General features: G+C 52.1%; 1 protein-coding gene across 1 annotated transcript in view; it reads right to left on the bottom strand.

Annotated features, from left to right (window-relative positions):
* The window catches only part of LOC140411115 (leucine-rich repeat and fibronectin type-III domain-containing protein 2), a 209,783-nt gene that overhangs the window by 18,443 nt on the left and 168,800 nt on the right, over positions 1 to 22,540 (bottom strand). Inside the window, exon 2 of the mRNA XM_072500168.1 lies at positions 18,579 to 19,971. Coding sequence (XP_072356269.1) covers positions 18,579 to 19,951 — 1,373 coding nt within the window. The 5' untranslated portion in view covers positions 19,952 to 19,971. The remainder of the gene's footprint in view (positions 1 to 18,578; positions 19,972 to 22,540) is intronic.

The following is a 22,540-nucleotide window of genomic DNA, read 5'->3' as shown; positions in this document are numbered from 1 at the left end:
TCACCTAACATCACGTCTTTCGGGGCTAGTGGGAGGAAACCGGAGCACCCGGAGGAAACCCGTGCAGACACGGGGAGGGGGTTCAGATTCCGCACAGGGAGTGACCCAGCCAGGAATTGGACCTGGGACCTTCACTGCACTCCCTCTATAGCAGGAACATCCTTCCTCAGATAAAGAGACCAAATCTGCGCACAATATTCCAGGTGTGGTTTCACCAAAGCGCTGTATAACTGCAGCAAGACATACCTGCTCCTCTACTCGAATCCTTTCGCTTTGAAGGCCAGCATACCATTTGCCTTCTTTACCGTCTGCTGCATCTGCATGCTTCCCTTCAGCAGCTGGTGCATAAGGAAAGTCACGCTGCGCATCCCCCTCGCTCAATCTGTAGCCATTCAGGTAATAATCAGCCTTTCCGTTTTTTCAACCAAAATCGATAACCTCACACTTATCCACATTACACTGCCTCTGCCATGCTCACTCACTCAACTTGTCCAAATCACACTCAAGCATCCCTGCCTCCTCCTCACAGCTCACCCTGCCACCTTTAAGTGCAGCTATTCCATCACTGACAGAGCTGATGTTTGGCAGACCATTGCTTACCAATCCATCTACTCTTACCTGATCTACTCCTGGACAGCAACTTTGAAAACCTCAAGAGGAGATGACCAACATGCGCAATAAAAATGCAGTACAGAATTGTCATGTTTGTAGTTGGGACAAGTACACATTCAAGATCACATAGAAGGAATATGGCACCCAGCTGTGGTGATAAGTATTTGTTCAGAACCAAGGTACTGTGAAGTTACTGCACAGAAAGGCACAACTATTTTCTATGCATGTTTCTAATAATTTCAAGAAGGAATTAAATATCGCTCTTGGGGCTAAACGTTTCAAGGGATATGGGGGAGTGCAATTTGGGCATTGAACTTGATGATCAGTCACGATCATAATGAATGGTAGAACAGGCTCAAAGGGCCGAAGGGCCTCCTCCTGCTTCTATTTTCTATGTATGTTTCTACGTAACAATGGGTGTAACCGAGGATAATTCCGACCCATTCCAGTTGCTCAACCAAAAGATAAGTGTCTGCATCGACGACAAGATCCAAAATGCAACCAGGAACCTCATCTAAGGATAACAATCGCACCATGCACTGTTTGCAACGAAAGACACCTTCAGACAAGGTTACTATTACAAGGCTCGATCAGATTGCTTCTATGCTTTAGAGACTGATAGGTGCATCAGTTCAATAAACCTACTTATTGGTAACTAATCAGAATCATGTATTGTGAATAGTTATTGTAATAAAACAGTAAAAGCCAAATATTTGCAGGAGCATTATAAAACAAACTTTGACACCACACACATATTAGGCCAGGTCAAAGAAGTAGTTTTTAAGGGTAATCTTAATTTAGAGGTGAGAGGTGAACCCCAAAACATCAGCCCTCTACAGCTGGAGGCATCAATGAAAGGGCAGTGGAAGCTGTGCAAGGGTAAGAGGTCAGAATTGGAGGAGTGCCAGTGGGTTGAGAGCAGAAGTCACTGTGGGTGAACCTGCAGGCACATGGGTGAGGGAGATGAACAAAACCTGGTGTGGGTTAGGATAGGGGCAGCAGAGTCTGTCTTACAGTGAGCAAGTGGATGATCCTTTAGTACTTTGAACAATAAACGGCTCTTTCAGAATGAAAAACCATGTCAAACATTTGGGATTGAGAATCAGACCCAATTTGAGCCAACCTTAAGCTGCAACATTGAAACTAAATGAAGTATTGTGGCATTTCCAGACACACAGTGGCTGCAGTATATAACCCTTGCAACTGAGAAAGGCAAATTCAATTTGCAGGCCCTTATTCTTGTCTTCTACTCCCTTTTTTAGATAGATTTCTCTTTACAATTGGCAAATGCTGGTCTGAATTTTTCTTTTGGATAAAACGCACAGAAAATGCACGTGATTTATTGTTCGAGCCACTCAATTGGAAAAAAACACATTGAAATTTGGCAGTAGCCCACGGCTTCCTCATTCCAAAAGGAATTAATCTTGTCACACTAAATGTACAGTACATGCCATCTCATTAAGGTTTAACTTGATTATGCTTCCATTCATTTATTCAGAAAAATTAAAAATGCAAATGACTAGCCTCACATGAGATATTGTTCCTCGCGAGCAGTGAAGGGGAAAGTCTGCAGTTAATTTGAAGAGTTTACATTACATAGAACTGCATTACACTCAATGTACAGCACATGGCCATTCAGCCTTACTGATTTATGCCAATGTTCATGCTTCACGTGAACCGCTTCCCACACTAATTATCTCTTTCTCTCAGCCTGACCCTATTTCTTTCTATTGCCTTCTCCCTCATGAATGCATCAACCCTTCCCTTAAATGCCTCAATCACTCCATGCAGCAATAAGCGGCACATCTCCATCCCTCCTTGTGGAAAGAAATCTCTCCGGTTTCTTTTTTTTTTTGCGTGCGTTTCAAAATGTTTCAAGTCCATCTTATAGCCTCTTCTGATCTTGCAAACATGTGGAGACAGTTTCTCCCGCAGTTGGTAGCACTTGTACCTTGAAGTCATAAGGTTCTGGATTCAACTCTCACGAACGCCAGGGTACAAATTTAAAGCTGATATTCCAGTGCAGCCCTGAGGGAGTGCTGCAGAATCCGAGGTGCTGTTATTTTGCTGAGATGTCAAATCGAGGCCCTGCTGCTTGCTTGGGTGAATGTAAAAGGTTGCGTGATGCTATCTTTAAGAACTGTGGTAAAAGGGCAGGGGAGTTGGCCTGTGGGACAACCGCGACCCTGACCAGGTCATTTTGCAGGGTATGTCGTGCAAACTCATGAAGGGGGAACTAAGGCCTTCATTTTCGGCCTTGAAAAATGTCCTGTCTACCTCAGATTACACTGGAAGGTCAAGGTGCCTCAACAGTTTGAGCAACAGGTGAAGCTACGTGTTTCACACTGCTACTATGCAACAGCAGCACAAGTGGTACTGGCCACTAACAAGGTGCTGCCATTAAGCCAAGAAGATTTTCTGCCTATCACACAAATGAATAATGTGGTATAGGCATTTCAGTGTCAGTGTGCTGCTAGGTATGTGAGCTGTAAGCCTCAAAGACTGGAAGATCACATCAAACAGCATGTCCCTGCCACAGGCAAGCCACAGACCTTACCCAACCGTCCCATGCTTGCAAAACTCAAAACACAAGAGTCCAAAATTTAATGTGATTGTGCATTTGGATATTTGCTAAATAATCCTCAATGTGCTAAGAATTATGGTGACAACTAATTTAAGATTGTTAGTCGGGCTCACAGTGTGGCGTACTTGCATGTACTGGAAGCTACATATATTAACACACAGGGCCCTCTTTTTTGCAGACAGAAAGAACATGTAGACACATTGCATCTGTTTTAGCTAAACAAAGTAAGTGGCAACCATTTTCTGGGTCATTCCTCAGACCAATCAAAGTCAAGCTGTGAGTTTAAATTTCAAATAAATTACATTTTAAAAAAATGCTTGGCAGTTAACCGTCAGTCACCATTAACTGGTTCACTCTCCATGGCAATGTCTCCACCAATCAGAGTCCATTTACCAATCAATCAACACTCTCTTCTCATACAGTGTTGATTTCCCTTACACTGTATCCCAGCAAATGTCTTGATGAGTGCAAGGCAAAAAGCTTCGGCAAAAATAATCTTTTCTTTCACAATGCTCAAATTCTGCACGACCAAATGACAATTTGTTTACACCTCCTGGTTCCCCTTTATCTACCCTAATTATTGCAACCTCAAAAAACTCAAATACATTTGCCAAACGGGATTTCCTTTTCGTAAACCTTTTTTTTTTTTCAAAACCCATTTTCATGGGACATGGACTTTGCTGGCTAAGGCCAACAGTTTGATTGCTCATCCCCTATTGCCCTTGGGAAGGAGGTGGTGAGCCTCCTTCTTGAATCGCTGCAGTCCATGCTGGTGTAGGTACACCCACAGTGCTATTAGATTGGGAGCCCCAGGATTTTGACTCAGTGCCAGCGAAGGAATGATGATATATTTCCAAGTCAGGAGTGTGGCTTGAGAGAAACTTGCAGGTGATAATGCTCCCATGCATGTGCTACCCTCTGGGTGGTTAAGTTCACGGGTTTGGTCGGTTGGCAATTTTCTAAGAGCATTGTTAAGACTTCCACAATAATAAATTTCAGCGTTTTGCTGATGACTGATGCCAGGTTAACTGACATGTAGTTTAGTCACTTTGCTCTCCCTCCTTTCTGGAATAGTGGTGTTACATTTGCTAACTTCCAATCCAATGGGATTGATCTAGAATGTAGGGAATTTTGGGACATCATTACCATTTATGCTTGCTAGAAGCGATATATATTCAATCACAGGGACCTGCCCTGTGCAGACAAAGGGAATATGTTCAAGCCTGGTGTCTGTCTTTTAATTACCCAGGAATTGGGGAGCCTAACGCTCCCCCTTGCTTTCTGCATGGCAACATTTTGGCCGATCAGAGCTGACTTGCCAACCAATCATCAGCTTTTTCTACTGTAGTATAAATTGTTGTGATTGTTTGAAATTTGACATTCTTGTGTTTGTCCTGATCAGTGCAAGGCGGAAATGTTCGGCGATGTGTCTCTTTTTTCAGCAATGAGTCATTCATTTCAGATTTTGTAGTGCGAGGTTTCACTGACTTTTGCCGACTGGTATTTTTTTCCAACAGCACCCAGGAGGTAGAATTTCTCTTTTATGCAAGCCTCTGGGGCTCAGGACTGGTTTGCCAGCCTGATGCCAAGATTGTAAGTGCCTATTAAAACGAAATGAAAATCGCTTATTGAGCAATTCCAACTGGGGCAGGGGTTTCTGCTCCCAGGCTCCCACCCCCATCCTCCTCCCTCCCTGTTGGGCAAATCGGCTGTGAGGAAAAGAAAAAGATTCAAAATGTCAGGAAATAGCGAGGGCATTTTGTAAACAGTTCGCAAATAGTTCAGGTGAAACATACTCTTACACATTTAAGTCACACAGTCCCGGCAAAGGTGCAGTTATTATGTCACTTGAGTATCGCAATATAACCGCACCCCCCCCGCGCTCCCAAACCTCCACCTTCCACCCCTACCCCCAGTAATAGGAGTTTCTCCTCATAAACCTACCTGAGAGTCCGGATGGGAAATGGGGAAATGGTACATTTGCTCAGGGCAGTGAGTGTGTGAAATGGATTTCTCGCTGAAGCAACTGCCAACCTGAGGGGGGCGGTCGTAGAGAAATGTCTGTCACGGACTGGGAATGGCGCTTGCATGAGAAGTATTGTGGGGCCATTCGCGAAGCATGTCGTATACTGCCAGCGGGAATTTAGAAAACAAGTTCCCAGTTAGGGAGACTGAGGCTGGATTTTCCAAACTTTCCGACGGCGGGAACTCCTGGTTCCGCCGGGGGCAACAGCAAACCCCCCCACCTCACCGTGGCGGGTTCCCTGATGGCGGGCAGGCGAGCCATGCAAAACGCAGAAGGCATCGGTAACACACCACGGGGGGTGGGGGTGTAATCCCGTCTTTGGAGTCCTTGAGGGCGGGAATCTCCGGTCCGCCAGTCGCGTGTTTCCCGGCCGCGTGCCGTTCACTGGCGGCGGGATTCTATCTTCCTGCCGATTGTCCATGGGATTTCCCATTGTAACTGCCCCACATTGCTGTGAAATCTGCTGGCGGGGGCGCGGTCGCGGCGGGAACATTAAGTCGCAACAACCGGAGAATTCTGGCCTCAGTCTAACGCTACAATCCGAGCGGAAGGTGGTGTGCTGAGGAGGGGGTGATGATGATTCCCTTTGATGGAAGAGCAAAGATGAGGCAAATAGCCTTCGTCAACTCACTTGTAAAACACCTAAAAACATAAGAATGGAAAAAGCAAATGCATTAAGGAAAAAAAAAAAATCTTTTCTGTAAAGGCAAGAGCCTGAGGTATAATAGTGGAACTGGTTGTATATTCTGGAATTTTGCTTCAAGAGTAGAGCACAAAGGTCAAAGTTATGTGTGGAATAGGGGTGGTCGACCTCTTAAAGTGGAAGAATCAGAATGTGAATTGTATCTGACAAGGAGCTGCTGCCTCAGCTCTTCAGAGTCCTGGCCATTTATGTTTATGTGCTGCCTTCGGTGACCTGACAAGTGAACAGGGACATCTACAGTCAACAGCACTCCATCAAGGTGAAAGCTCCTGAAAGGTACTTGGCACGAACAAGCTTCACATTCCCAGAATGAGCTGTGGCACGCTTGTTTTGTTCATTTCATTTTGCGCAATGACACACTAAACAAATTCTCATCTTTGTTTTCAAATCCCTTCATGACCTTGCTCCGCCCTATCCCTGTGACCTTCTCCGGCCAACAATCTTCCCATAGCAACCTGAGATCAGGGGCAAAATTCTCCATTATCGGCGGAAAGTCCGCCGAACGGCGCAAAAAACGGCGCAAATCCGACTTGCGTCACGTTGTAAAAATGGGTCAAAAGTCTCCGGCCCGAAATGGGCTAGCAGCGACGTAACGGGATCCGCGCTTGCGCAGTGGTTCACGCCGTGCAGCGTCATACGCGCCGCAAGGCGTGACGGCTCTTAAGGCCACGCTGCTCCCCCCCACCCGACCGGAACACCCGACCGGAACACCGGACTGGATGGCTGGCCGCCGCTCAGCCCCGAGGTTCGAGTCACAGGATGTGGAGGCGCTCCTGGACGCGGTGGAGCAGAGGAGGGACGCCCTGTATCCCGGGCACGGCCGCAGAGTTGCCCCACGCCACAGCCGGCGTCTGTGGAGGGAAGTGGCAGAGGCCGTCACCGCTGCGGCCCTGACACCACGGACAGGCACCCAGTGCCAAAAGAAGGTGAACGACCTCGTCAGAGCAGGCAGGGTGAGCCTCCCCATATCCCCCTCCCCATATCCCCCCCTCCCCCATATCCCCCTCCCCCATATCCCCCCCCCATATCCCCCCCTCCCCCATATCCCCTCCCCCATATCCCCCATATCCCCCGTCCCCCATATCCCCCGTCCCCCATATCCCCAAGTGAATCCAGCCCTAACCTTAACCTCTGCAATGCACGCGCAACCGATGGCGTGCATTCATATACCTGCCTAACACTGTTGCCTTTTACCCCTGCCACCCGCCCCCCCCCACAGGAGAAGCGCGCACACAACAATAGGGAGCATGTGAGGACTGGAGGAGGCCCCGCTGATGAGAGGCCACTGACCGAACACGAGGAAAGGGCCCTGGAACTGGCTGGCGGACCTGAGGACCGGGAGGTTGCTGATGCAGAGGTCGGGGGCGTACTAGCAAGTGAGCCACCGACAGCCCGTCCCCATATCCCCCCTCCCCTATATCCCCTCCCCATATCACCTGATCACTGCCTGATGTCTAACCATGCATGCTTCATTGTGTATCGCAGGACCAAACGTCCAGGCACCCATCCCCGCAGATGCAGACCGCCCGCAGGATGCCCCTCGGAGGCCACGGGAGACGGAGAGACCCGGACCCTCCAGCATGCGACGCCCGCAGGATGCTCCTCGGAGGCCATGGGAGACGGAGAGACCCGGACCCTCCAGCATGCGACGCCCGCAGGATGCCCCTCGCACACCACGGGAGACGGAGAGACCTGGAGCAACAGGGAGACGACACCCCCGTCACGTGCGGGAGCGACCACCCAGCGACGAGGGGGGCAGCCACAGGCCCCCGTCACATCCGAGCCAGGACACCACTACCCAGGACACCACTACCCAGGACACCACTACCCAGGACACCACTACCCGGGACAGCACTGCCCAGGACACCCCTACCCGGGACAGCACTACCCAGGAAGACGAAATACCGGAGAGTGACTCAGAGTGGATGGGTGGAGACGAACCCCCACCCCAAAGTGCCATGGACTCAGAGTGGGAGGAAAAGCATGACACAACGCCACTGCTGTCACCAACACCCTCCACCATCGCAGAAACACTCACCTCAGTTGGGCACTTTAGTGATGAGGCGTCTGCTACACTCACTGGTGCGCACAACACAGCCCGGTACAGCAGGTGGAGGTAGGAGCAGCAGAGGGGCCGGGCGGTCGGAGGGCAGCCCAGCCCAAGCGAACATCTGCCGCCCAGATGGATCCCGGGTTCCTGGAGTTACCACACCCAACCATAGATCCGATGCAACCACCGACCCGGAGACGAGCGAGGAGGGTGACGGCCGGCTTGCGGCGGCTGCAGTCGCAGGTGGAGGAGTCCACCCGCGTCCAGGAGCTGGGAGTGGTCCCGGTCATACGTGCCACCCAGGCTGACACCGCACGGGTGGCGTCCGCGGTGGAGGCAATGGGTGCGACGGTGTCAGACATGGGGAACGGTTTGCGAGGCCTGGGGCTTTCCGTGCAGGCGGCGTCTGTGGCCCAGGACATGGCTGCCCTCTCACAGGAGGCCATGAGCCAGTGCCAGCGCCAGATGGCAGAGGCGCTCAACGCCATAGCCCAGTCTCTGCAGGCCATGGCCCAGTCTCAGCAGGCCATGGCCCAGTCTCTGCAGGCCATGGCCCAGTCTCTGCAGGCCATGGCCCAGTCTCAGCAGGCCATGGCCCAGTCTCTGCAGGCCATGGCCCAGTCTCTGCAGGCCATGGCCCAGTCTCAGCAGGCCATCGCTGAGGGCATCGGCGCCAGTGGCCATGTGCGAGCCGACGTCGCACTGTCACAGACAGGGTTTGCCAACCCCCTGGGCTCCATGGCTGCAAACCTGCAGACCCCTGTCGATACCAGCACGGGCCTCCAGGACTGGCAGCGCCAGATGTCGGGGGGGCGTCGGATGGCCAGTCCGTTCGCATCCCCCACCCATGTAGAGGCCTGGGGGCCATCGGGCACCCCGAGGGAGGAGGAGGTGGTGTGGTCCGTCCCGGCTCCCCCTGTAGGGGAGGTCCCGGTACACCGCGACACCTCGGACTCCCCCCCTTCCGTCCCAGGTGCATCGGGTGGGCAACGGGCAGGACAGGCTGGCAGCTCGCCATCCCAGTCGCCCGGGCCGCAGCCTGGCCCATCTAGGCCAGGACGCCCCAGGAAACGGCCGCCAAAGGGATCCAGTGTCAGAGGGCAGGAATCACAGGAGTCCACCTCCAGTTCTGCTGTACCGTCTGGGGACCCACGTAGACGTAGTCAAAGGGCCCGTAAGGCCAAATAATTAGACACTGAGTAAGTTGGCACGGGTGCAGGGCACAGATGACTTTTAGGGGCTAGGGCACGTGCATGAACTCGTTTGGTTATTAAAGTCAATGTTACACCTACAGAAGCTGCCTTTGTGCTCTGTCCAAAGCGTGCGGGGGTGTCATGTACGTTGAGCGCTCGTGTGTGTGTGAGGGGTAGTCTTACCTCAGCCCCAGGTGAGTCTGCCCCCTTCCCGCCTGGGCCGCCATCAACATCCCCCGGGCAGAGGACGGGACCGTGCGCTGCAGTGTCACAGCCGCATGCAGGGATGGTCCGGGTGGATGGTGGTACTGTGGCCATGGGTCAGACACAGTCCAACGATGTGGAGCCAGGAGCTCACCGCAGGGCGGGTTGTCATCATCCTCCATGGCCTGCAATAGACACGCGTCCACCCGCAACTGTGTGAGCCCGGCCCGTTCTGCCGCAGGTGGATCGGCAATGGGGGGGGGGGTGGTGTGCATGCGGGTGGGGTGGGTGGGGTTGGGGAGGGGTGTGAGGGTGCTGGGTGGGTGGATGGGTGGGGGGTGTGGGTAGTCGGCTGTTGCCATGGTGTGCGGTCTGTGGCCATGCTACCCGATTCCCAAGCCCATCTAGTCAGTGAAGCGGGCGGCTATCAGTCTGTCCCGTGCCCGCTGGGCCAGCCGGTAACGGTGGACAGCCACCCGCCTGTGTCTACCCCGTCTGCCCTGACCATTACCCCCATCCCCCTCATCTGGGCAGGACTGCGCCTCTTCCTGCTGCTCCTCCACTCCGCCCTCCTCTGCCTGCGGCACATCGCCCCTCTGCTGGGCTATGTTGTGCAGGACGCAGCACACCACAATGATGCGGCCGACCCTATCTGACCGATACTGGAGGGCGCCCCCAGAGAGGTCCAGGCACCTGAAACGCATCTTCAGCACGCCAAAGCACCTCTCTATCACTCCCCTTGTCGCTACATGGGCATCATTGTAGCGGTTCTCCGCCTCATTGCATGGCCTCCGTATAGGCGTCATCAGCCACGATCGCAATGGGTAGCCCCTGTCGCCCAGCAACCAGCCCCTCAGCCGGGGATGGCATCCCTCGTACATGCCGGGGATGGATGACCGCGACAACATGTATGAGTCGTGTACACTGCCTGGGTAACGGGCGCAGACGTGCAGGATCATCATGCGGTGGTCGCAGACCACCTGTATGTTCATCGAATAGGTCCCCTTCCTATTGGTGAACACGGCCCTGTTATCTGCAGGTGGCCGCACGGCGACATGCATCCCATCAATCACGCCCTGGACCATGGGGAACCCGACCACGGCAGAGAAGCCCACGGCCTGGGCATCTTGGCCCGGTCCACAGGGAAGCGGATGTAGCGGTGCGCCATGGCATATAGGGCATCTGTCACTGCCCGGATGCACCGATGCACCGATGTCTGCGATATGCCGGACAGGTTCCCACTCGGTGCCTGGAATGCCCCCGTTGCATAAAATTTCAGGGCCACCGTAACCTTGACGGACACGGGGAGAGGGTGTCCCCCGCCAGTGCCACGCGGTGACAGGTGTGCCAGCAGGTGGCAGATGTGTGCCACGGTTTCCCGCCTCATCCGGAGTCTCCTCCTGCATTCCCAGTCCGTGAGATCCTGGTATGACTGCCGGGGCCGGTACACACGGGGCCCCCTCGGGTGCCTCCGTTGCCGTGGGGCCGCGACGTCCTCCTCCCCCTCCTCGTCCTGTCGGTCAGGTGTCCCTCCAGCCTGGGCGGCTGCCGCCTGTCCCTCTGCGGCAGCCTGCGCCGCCTCTCTGGCACGCTCCTCCTCCTCCTCCTCATCCAGGGCAACATAGACATTAGCGGCTGCCGCCACGGCGGCCAACATCGCTGGATGATCGGAAAACATGACGGCCTGGTGGGGGGGAGGGGAACAACGACATGTCATCATTGCCCATATCCCCTCCTCCCCCCAGCCAGGTGGCATGGACCGCATGGGTCCAACTGTTGGAGGCTGGCACCTGGCCAGGTGGACCAACTCACTTGCCCTCGCATCCCCCTCCCCGGCACGGACCCCCCCCCCAACCTCTTCCCCGGCACGGACCCCCATCCCCCTCCCCGTCACGGACCTCCCCAACCTCCTCCCCGGCACGGACCCCAACCTCCTCCCCGGCACGGACCCCCCATCCCCCTCCCCGGCACGGATCCCCCACCAACCTCCTCCCCGGCACGGAACCCCATCCCCCTCCCCGGCACGGACTCCCCCAACCTCCTCCCCGGCACGGACCCCAACCTCCTCCCCGGCAAGGACCCCCCCCCAACCTCCTCCCCGGCACGGACCCCAACCTCCTCCCCGGCACGGACCCCCCATCCCCCTCCCCAGCACGGACCCCCCCAACCTCCTCCCCGGCACGGACCACAACCTCCTCCCCGGCACGGACCCCCCATCCCCCTCCCCGGCACGGACCCCCCCCCAACCTCCTCCCCGGCACGGACCCCAACCTTCTCCCCGGCACGGACCCCCATCCCCCTCCCCAGCACGGACCCCCCCCCCCAACCTCCTCCCCGGCACGGACCCCCCCTCCCCCTCCCCGGCACGGACCCCCCCAACCTCCTCCCCGGCACGGACCACAACCTCCTCCCCGGCACGGACCCCCCATCCCCCTCCCCGGCACGGACCCCCCCCCAACCTCCTCCCCGGCACGGACCCCAACCTTCTCCCCAGCACGGACCCCAACCTCCTCCCCGGCACGGATCCCAACCTCCTCCCCGGTACGGACCACCCATCCCCCTCCCCGGCACGGACCCCCCCAACCTCCTCCCCGGCACGGACCCCAACCTCCTGCCCGGCACGGACCCCCCATCCCCCTCCCCGGCACGGACCCCCCTCCCGGCACTCCCCCGGAGCCCAGCCCACTCTAACCACCCACCCCCCCCCTCCCCCGCCCCCCGCCGCACACACACACAACCCGAGACACACCTGTCCTCACACATTCAGACTGCGGCCACGCCATTTCCTGCCCAGAGCCAACCCCCCAGGCCGTCACCCACCACCACGCTGGTCGGTGTGAACCTGGAGCACAGGGTCACGCCGATGAAAAGGAGGTTTAATTTACGTCGACGTGAACGGTCATCACGTCGATGGGACTTCGGCCCATCCGGAAGGGAGAATATCGGCAGGCCGAAAATTGGCTGCCTTGCGCAGACCCGTGCCATTCTCCGACGGCAGCGGCGACATTAACGCCCCGCCGACTTTTCTCCCTTCGGAGACTTCGGCAACCGGCGGGGGCGGGATTCACGGCGGCCAACGGCCATTCTCCGACCCTCTGGGGGGTCGGAGAATGACGCCCCTGAATTCAATCATCCGTGGCTGGTTCATTGAGTGATTCCAGGGTATTTGCGTCCGTTAGATTACCGTGGAATCATTGCAAATTTGGATGACTTCGAGTGACGTAATGCCTCACACCGGTCTTGAACTTGGGCTAGATTCTCTGCCGATCGCCACCGATAGCGGAGTTCCCGAAATGGCGGAGAATCCAGCGTCGGCTAAAACGGGATTGCCGCCCATTCCTATGCTCCTGGGGTGCCCTGCGTCAGCAGGAGGATGAAAATGGGTCAAATTGAACCATATGCATCTTTTTAATGGTCTGGCCACCAGATTCTCCAAGCCCTGCCTGGAAGACCCCATTACAGAGACCCCTGCTTGCAATCCCACCATTACAGAGACTCCTGCCTGGAAGACCCCCATTACAGAGACCCAGCCTGCAATCCCACCATTAAAGAGACCCTGCCTGCAATCCCACCATTACAGAGACCCCTGCTGGAATCCCACCATTACAGAGATCCCTGCTGCAATCCCACCATTACAGAGACCCCTGCCTGGAAGACCCCCATTACAGAGATCCCTGCCTGCAATCCCACCACTTCAGAGACCCCTGCCTGCACTCCCACCATTACAGAGACCCCTGCCTGCAATCCCACCACTTCAGAGACCCCTGCCTGCACTCCCACCATTACAGAGACCCCTGCCTGCAATCCCAACATTACAGAGACCCATGCCTGGAAGACCCCCCTCACAGAGGCCCCTGCCTGCAATCCCAACATTATAGAGCCCCATGCCTGGAAGCCTCCCATTACAGAGACCCTGCCTGCAATCCCACCATTACAGATATTGCTGTCTGCAATCCCACTATTACAGAGATTCATATCTGCAACCCCACCATTACAGAGGCCCCTGCCTGCAATCCCACTATTACAAAGATTCCTGTCTGCAACCCCACCGTTACAGAGACCCCTGCCTGCAATCCCACCATTACAGAGATTCCTGCCTGCAATCCCACTATTACAGAGATTCCTGTCTGCAACCCCACCATTACAGAGACCCCTGCCTGGAAGCGAAAGAGCAGTCCAGGCAGAGACAGTGGAAAAAAAAAATCACTGCTTTAAAACTCCCCTGTGCAGTACACCTGCTGACTCAGGCAGAGGTCGCAACACCTGCCAGTTCCTAAAAAGGGAAAACCACATCAGCTGGGTCTAAACACCCTCAGATCTTTGATCTGCACAACTTTAGTTCACGTGAATGGGAAATTTGAGTATACTGTGATTGACAGCTTGCACACATAGCCAGCTGTCTGGATTATTTAATTTAATTTCTCTTCATGCCTGAGTGGATTTCATGTCGCCAGCTGTGAAACTAACCACAATGCTTATCAACCTCTAGCTATGATACACAGGAGGTTCACATCAAAACCACTTCATTGCTTTCATTTCCTCCTTTCACTGCATAAAGCACTTAACTGCTCAGCTGATGTGGTTTTCCCTTTCTAGGTACTGGCAGGTGTTGCTTTGCTACCTCTGCCTGAGTCAACAGGTATATTGCACAGGTGAGTTTTAAAACAGTGATTTTTGTTCACTGTCTACCTGGATTGCTTTCTAGCTTCCAGGCAGAGGGTCTCTGTAATAACATGCAACTTTCTTATACTGGGGGGGGGGGGAAGGTTGGACCACCCTGATACTGTTGTGTGTGGGGGTGGGGGTGATCCAGAAAATCCCGTGGTGGTGGTGGGTGGGGAAGGTTGGCGGAATTGCATTGTGGGGTGGGGGAGGAGCCCAGTCGTTGGACCTCGCTGTCGGGCTGTCCACTCAAAATGGCGGCTCAATGACAGGCTTCATGATAGAATCCCATGCAAGCCCCGCCATGCATAAATTTGCAAGGCAAAGGATAGGGAATCGCCTCTGATTTGCGCTCTTCCTCTTTCTCACCACTTCCCAAGGTTGAAATGTCGAGGGGCGGAATTCTCTGATAATTTCTTTTCTCATCTTTCATCATAAATTCCTTAACAGATACTGACAAGGTCAAGGAATGTGGGATAGTGCGGGAAGGTGCAGGTGAGGTCAAGGATCAGCCACAAACTCATTGAGTTGTGGATCAGGCTTGAGGGGCTGAATGGTCTCTGCCTTACACGTTGTTATAACTCAAACCTCTGACACTCTGCACCGCCTCCAGGACTCAACTGCTTCCCTCATTCCTTGAGAATTAGAAAAGAACGTTGTGTTCAGGAGTGCTCGGACCAGAATACTGTGCAGCTTCAGGTTGCTGGCCACAGAATTGTACTCTGCTATCTGCCAATATCTGAACACTCAGTCTGATGTGCTTTCTGCTGCTCTGTGATGACTGAAAATGGTCCATGTTGAGTCTACTAAAAGAGCCAGGTCTCTTTCAACCTCTTTCCTAAATAGGTCATTATGCGTCCCTTCACTCCCCATGTTCATAGAATCCCTACTGTGCAAAAGGAGGCCATTTGGTCTATCGAGTCTGCACTGATCCTCCGAAAGAGAACTCTACTTAGGCCCAATAGCCCGCCCTATCCCCCGTAACCCCACCTAACCTTTTTGGACACTAAGGGGTAATTTAACGTGCCCAATCCACCTAGCCTGCACAGCTGTGGACTGTGCGAGTAAATAGGAGCACCCGGAGGAAACCCACGCAGACACGGGGGCGAAGTGCAAACTCCACACAGGCAGTCACGCAAGGTCAGAATCGAACTCGGGTCCCTGGTGCTGTGAGGCAGCAGTGCTAACCACTGTGCAACCCCTTCCAATATGCAATATCTTGCTCTTCTTTCTGCTGAATATCACCGAGCCGTGTTTTTCCCCACATGCTTGGGTCCTTCGATAATTCCTTTGTCCCTTCATCTCAGTCCCTTTAGAATTAGCTGCAAAGTATTCCTCTGACTAGCAGCAGCATTCCCTGCTGTGTCTATCTTTCAAATTGACTCTAAGTTTTATCTCAGGTTCAGCCCCCTTTGTACAGTTGCTTTTCATGAGGAATTTGCTATTTCCTTGAGGAAGACTCCAGTTCTTCTAATCTCAACAGCTTTCTTTGGGGCCTTTCTGTGGGGAAATTCTCCCGAGTTATATGGGAACCCAATGCTAATTATTTGCCCACTGAGCAGGCTGCCCGCTATGAACACACCACTGCGTGAAAGCTGGCAATCACCCAGCAGGAACGCTTCGAGAGGAATTCGAGGCCTTTCTGGTTTATGAAGAAAGTTGGATCTGCTGCCACCTCAGCTTTCTGCTTCCCATCTGCAAAATCTGTCCAGCTCAACTCACCCTCAACTCCCCAACAGCCCCGCTACACGTTCCTCCTCGTGATGACCAGCATATGGACTGGACTCAATCTTCCTGTGCTCAAAGGTGGTGAGCTTTGGGTGAGCAACTGGCCGACCAGCTGTTAGTGAGGCCTCACAGTACACCCTGGATGGGTTGTCCAGTGAGCTCCCATCAGGGAGTAATATTCCTCTTTCTATTCCTGCGCCACCATGAGTGAGCAGAGGTGATGACTTTTGGATGAAAGGGTAACCCAAGACAACTTGTCTACCATTCAGGTGGATCTAAAAGATCCCCCAGCAATATCCAAAGAAGACAGGAGAGTTTTCCCAGTGCCCCGACAACCATTTACCCGCTGGCCAGCACTCAAAACCAGCATCACCTGTCATTTACCTCATTGCTGTTTGTGGGGCCTTGCTGTCTGCAATTTGAAGCCGGGATTGCTTCTAAAACAGAAGCCACATTTAAAAAGAAAAGTACTTCTGATATCTGACGAGATGACAGAATCAACCGGTGTGATTTTTCAGCCCTTCCTGCTGGCGGGGTCCCATGACGGCAGAGGGTGTGAACTTTGGAAAACCCCGTTGACAGCAGTGGGGCCGAAAGATCTTGTCGCCGGGCAATAGCAGGCTTCCGCCAAAAACCACACCGTCTGAACGGGAAAATCCCGCCTGGTATCATTGACAGTTTGTTCTTTTAGTTCCTCGGACGTTCTTATAGCACCAAACACAGGAAGCAACTCAGAGGTTCCTCCTCAAACAGTGCAACTTTAACCAGCTGTGTAACCACCCAAGATAGGAGAATCATTCCATAGGCTGGCCTTTCATCGGTGGTCAGGAATATCATTGTTTAGCACAAGGTCCTTCAGGCGTGTAGTGAGTAAGCAACGGAACCTTTCTCTGTGACTCAGGTCAGTGCCAAACATACTGGATTTGGTCAGTTTTACCCTCTGACATAGTACCAATTCTTTACCTGGAAGGCTAGCAGAGAGTAAAGGAAATATATCGGACACAACCGGGCTTACTCCCTGGTTTGGTCCTTCAAGTCTACCTAATTCATGAATCTCCTGGACACTTGTCCCAATAGCCTCTTATTTTAAATTTTGTTTCATAATCGCTCCGATGAAGCACTTTAGAGTTGCTAGATAAATTGAAGTTTGTTGTTAATCCGTTCTCGGAAAGAATCACTGGCAAAACTAGTATTTATCACTGATTCCTACTTGACCTTGAGAAGATGTACTTTGAAACATCGAATCTCGACAGTACAGACGGAGGCCATTCGACCCATCGAGTCTGCACCGACCCTCTAAGAGCATCCTACCTGAGCCCACTCCTCAGCCCTATCCCCATAACCCCACCTAACCTGCCATCTTGGGACACCATGACCAATCCACTTAACCTGCACATATTTGGACGTTGGGAGGAAACCGGAGCACCCGGAGGAAGCCCACATAGACATTGGGAGAATGTACAAACTCCACACAGTCACCCAAAGCCAAAATTGAACCCGTGAGGCAACAATGCTTAGCACTGTGCCATTGTGCTGCCCACAGGTGGTAGTGAGCTGCCTTCCTGAACCACTGTAGTCCATATGGTGTAGGTAGAGGTTGACCCTCTTATGGACTGACCTGATTAATACTACACTCCTGCATTCTCCACCCGATGCTGGTGTCTAGGCATTTACATTGTGTACCTTGTGTTGCCCTATTATGTATTTTCTTTTCTTTCATGTACTGAATGATCTGTTTGAGCTGCACGCAGAAAAATACTTTTCACTGTAGCTCGGTACACGTGGCAATAAATCCAATAGTAGACCCGCAATGCTTTTCTGCAGTGGTCTGATACAACTGAATGTCTTGCTAGGCCATTTCTGAGGGCAGCTAATTTGCTGTGGATCTGCAGTCACAGGTTGGCCAGACTGGTAAGCAGGCAGATTGCCTCCCCTGAAGGTGATTAGCGAACCTGACTGGTATTCACTACAATCGGGTCATTTTACAATCGTTATTCCTGAGTCTAGCTTTTATTCCAGATTTATTCATTAATTGAATAGAAATTCCCTCAGCCGACCTGCTGGGATTTGAATTCTCATCTCCGGAGCATTAGTCCCGGTCTCTGGATTACTAGTTCAATGTCATTCCCACGTTGCTACCATTCCCAAACATCCTTCAAGACTGCACCGACCCAAGAAGGAAATGAAGTGATGTAAAAGTCTGACTTGTGACTTTGTTTACAACTGGGCCTTGGTCCCCACTATTTGTTCTCATGCAAATCCTGCCTGGTCCGGGTTCTCGCCTATAAAGGTGCTATATATAAGTATAAGATGTGAATGTTGTTCTTTTACATGCAAATAGGCTATTTTGTCCAACTGATTCACACTAGCTCCATGTTAGCCTCCTCCCACTTTGAGGCCTCTAACCCAGTCAGCACAGCGGTTAGCACTGTTGATTTGCATCTCCAGGGATCCGGGTTTGATTCCCGGCTTGGGTCACTGTCTGCGCGGAGTCTGCACGTTCTCCCCGTGTCTGCGTGGGTTTCCTTCCAGGTGCTCCGGTTTTCTCCCACAAGTCCCGAAAGACGTGCTTGTTAGGGGAATTGGACATTCTGAATTCTCCCTCCGTGTACCCGACCAGGTGCCGGAGTGAGGCGACTCAGGGATTTTCACAGTAACATCATTGCAGTGTTAATGTAAGCCTGCTTGTGACAATAATCAAGATTATCATAATTATTATTATTATTCCTCCCTCATGAACTCTTCCAACTTCCACTTTGACCTCTCCACACATTTACCCTAAGTTTGGTGACTATGAATGCTTGCTGCATAATTACCTGTAAACTAATACTTCGTCAGACGAGCTGTTGTACTGAAGCTGATACATTTTAACCTTCGGCGCAGACCTGCCCACTGACCACTTGACCAAGGCAGTGCTGGCTGTCACCTGGGATACGGTGACCTTCTTCTCCAGTGCGGTCTTGGTTTCTCCCCGGTGCGACTTGGTGGAGCTGGTGATGTCGGAGAGCCGGGAGTCGGGCTGCAGGGCCCGGCCTGTGCCGTTACTGAGGTGAGGGAGCTGGACGATGGAAAGCTCAACCGAAGCTGTCGACTCGCCGGCTGCGTTGGCCGCGATGCAGGTGAAGGTGCCATAGTCCTTCGAGGTGGTGATGAGGATCTCCAAAGTGCCGTTGTCATAGATGATGGTCCTCGAGGAATTGGCGAGGATCTTGTCGTCGGGGGCCACCCAGTGGATGACGGGCCTCGGATCCCCGATGGCTTTACACCGCAGGGTGGCCGTTTGCCCTTCCAGCACGAGGACCTTGAGGCTGTGCTGAGTGATCAGCGGCTGCTCGCACACAAACTCTTCCTCCGAGATGTACCAGAAGTACCTTCCTTTGAGGTGGGATGGCGAGGCGCAGGTTTCCATGTCGTCCTCCCGGCTCAGTCGGCGAAGCCAGAGCAGCTCGCAGTTACAATGGAGCGGGTTGCCCCCCAGACTCAGCGTCAGCGGCGGGAAGTAAGGAGTTGTGGACATGAGCAGCATCTCAGACCGGGCAAAGATGGGGTCAGGAGGAAGCTTCTGCAGCCTGTTGGAGATGAGGTCCAACCTGGCCAACTTCTGCAGGTCGACAAAGGTGCCCTCGGGTATGTAGTCGATGAGATTGTGATCCAAGCTGAGTGTGTGCAGGTTACTCATCTTGCTGAGCGCTTCCCACGGAAAACTCACCAGGTTGTTATAGGAAAAGTCCAAGTCTTCTAAAGTGAGCAGGAAATCGTCCAGCGCTCCTTCTGCCACTCTCTTCAGCTGGTTGTTGTTTAAGCTCAAGTGCTGTAAGTTTAACAGGCCCCGAAAGACATTGCTGCCGATCTCCGTCAATCTGTTGGCATCCAGATGCAACGACCGAAGGCTTTCTAAATCTATGAACGAAAAGGGCTGGATGTAGTCAATGGTATTCCTGGATAAAGTTAGATCAACAAGGCCACTCATATTGGCAAAGTCGTGCCGGTTGATGGCAAATATGAAATTGCCCCCCAGCCGTAGTTCAACTGTTCGTCGATCAATGTTTGGTGGGACAAACAGAAGGCCCTTGGAGGGGCACAGAGTTCCCAGTGACTCGGACAGGTTTTGACACACGCAGTATTTGGGACAAGCAGAGGCTGCCATTGCCATTCCAATCAGCAGCAAGCTGCAGAGCAGTTTTTCCATTGTCGATCATGCAGAGGTACCTGAAACAGAGGCAAAACAGTGTGAGCATTCTGCTGAAAGGACACAGCATCCTCTGATCATCTTGTATGCCTCAATTAAGTCACCTCTTAACCTTCTTCTCTCTAACGAAAACAGCCTCAAGTCCCTCAGCCTTTCCTCATAAGATCTTCCCTCCATACCAGGCAACATTCTGGTAAATCTCCTCTGCACCCTTTCCAATGCTTCCACATCCTTCCTATAATGCGGCGACCAGAATTGCACGCAATACTCCAAATGCGGCCGCACCAGAGTTTTGTACAGCTGCAATATGACCTCATGGCTCCAAAACTCAATCCCTCTACCAATAGAAGCTAACACAATGTACGCCTTCTTAACAACCCTCTCAACCTGGGTGGCAACTTTCAGGGATCTATGTACATGGACACCGAGATCTCTCTGCTCATCCACACTACCAAGAATCCTACCATTAGCCCAGTACTCTGTCTTCCTGTTATTCCTTCCAAAATGAATCACCTCACACTTTTCTGCATTAAACTCCATTTGCCACCTCTCAGTCCAGTGCTGCAGCTTATCTATGTCTCTCTGTAACTTGTAACATCCTTCCGCACTGTCCACAACTCCACCGACTTTAGTGTCATCTGCAAATTCACTCACCCATCTTTCTACGCCCTCCTCTAGGTCATTTATAAAAATGACAAACAGCTGTGGCCCCAAAACAGATCCTTGTGGTACACCACTAGTAACTGGACTCCAGTCTGAACATTTCCCATCAACCACCACCCTTTGTCTTCTTCCAGCTAGCCAATTTCTGATCCAAACTGCTAAATCACCCTGAATCCCATGCCGCCGTATTTTCTGCAGTAGCCTACCGTGGGGAACCTTATCAAACGCTTTACTGAAATCCATGTACACCACATCAACTGCTTTACCCTCATCCACCTGTTTGGTCACCTTCTCAAAGAACTCAATAAGGTTTGTGAGGCACGACCTACCCTTCACAAAACCGTGTTGACTATCTCTAATCAAATTATTCCTTTCCAGATGATTATACATCCTATCTCTTATAAACCTTTCCAAGACTTTGCCCACAACAGAAGTAAGGCTCACTGCTCTATGAAAATGAAATGAAAATCGCTTATTGTCACAAGTAGGCTTCAAATGAAGTTACTGTGAAAAGCCCCTAGTCGCCACATTCCGGCGCCTGTTCGGGGGGGGCTGTTACGGGAATTGAACCGTGCTGCTGGCCTGCCTTGGTCTGCTTTCAAAGCCAGCAATTTGGACAACATTTGCTATCCTCCAGTCTTCTGGCACTGTTCCTGTAGACAAAGATGACTTAAAGATCAAAGGCTCAGCAATCTCCTCCCTAGCTTCCGGCCCAGGGGACTAATCTGTTTTCACACTTTCCAGAATTGCTAACACCTGCTCCTTATGAACCTCTAGATTAACCAACTCTGGTTTCAGATGTTCCCTTGGAGCTTTCACCACATGTTCTCCCACCTCCAACCAGTGAGTCCTGACAAACAGCATCCCCCCTCTCCCCCACCCACCGACCCCCACACCCATCTCCAGTAAATGTTAAAAGAAAAGATTATCGCTTCAGCTGCCAAATGGCTCACCTACACATGCTAGATGCTGCCTGTATTCATATGCAGGGACCTGACCTCTGCAGGCAAAAGGAACATGTCCAGGTATTGTCTAGGTATTTGAAGTAAACTAAAGCTTGGGGGACAAGAGTTTTTTGGTGCATCCTCCAACCCAAAGTCTTGACTAATTTGAGCCAACTTGCCAAGCAATCTGCTCCCCTTTTCTCATTCAGTTTCCTCCTTTGAAATGTGGCATTCTTGTGCCTGACCTGATGAGTGAAGACAAAAAGCTTCAACAGCATGTCTCTTTTTTCAGCAATGCTCAAGTTCTGTACCAAGCAACAACTATGAATAAAATACGAATAAAATGGTTGTTTTATGCCCATGTGATTATCTCCTCCTTTGCAGATTAATCTTTAACTTCCTGAAATTCGAGGACAATCTTAGAGGGTTGCTGATGCTATCTGCACCATTGATTGAGAGACAAAGGCAGTAAACTATCCATTCTGTGTTTGAAGTCGAGGACTGGTTGGATTTGGACACAAATTAACTTTTCTGATTCTCTATATCCTTGTGTTTTCGAAATCAGCTTCACACGGCTTCAGAGACATGGCTGCCGGCTTACCAGGGATGGGAACTGAACGATTCAGTATTCAGGAAGGACAGACAAAAAGGAGAAGTCAGTGGAGTTGCAATGCTGGTATAAAAGGAAATTAATGTCATCGTGAGGAAAGGTCTCAGTTGAGACGATGTGGAAGCTGTATGGGTAGAGCTGAGAAGCATCAAGGGGCAAAAATATGTTAATGGGGATTGAATACTACCCGTATACTACCCCCAAACTGTAGGGGTGATGCTGGGAATGACATTAAACAGGAAATTGGAGACGCATGTGATAAAGGAACATCTGTAATTATTGGTGGCTTTAGGAGATAGAAAATAGGAGTCGGAGGAGGCCGTTCGACCCTTCAAGCCTACTTCGCTATTCATTATGATCATGGCTGATCAT

The sequence above is a fragment of the Scyliorhinus torazame genome, chromosome 4 (assembly GCF_047496885.1).
Source record: "Scyliorhinus torazame isolate Kashiwa2021f chromosome 4, sScyTor2.1, whole genome shotgun sequence".
Lineage (NCBI taxonomy): Eukaryota > Metazoa > Chordata > Chondrichthyes > Carcharhiniformes > Scyliorhinidae > Scyliorhinus > Scyliorhinus torazame.
The sequence above is the reverse complement of the archived record's forward strand: the minus strand, read 5'-3'. Positions and strand labels throughout refer to the sequence as shown.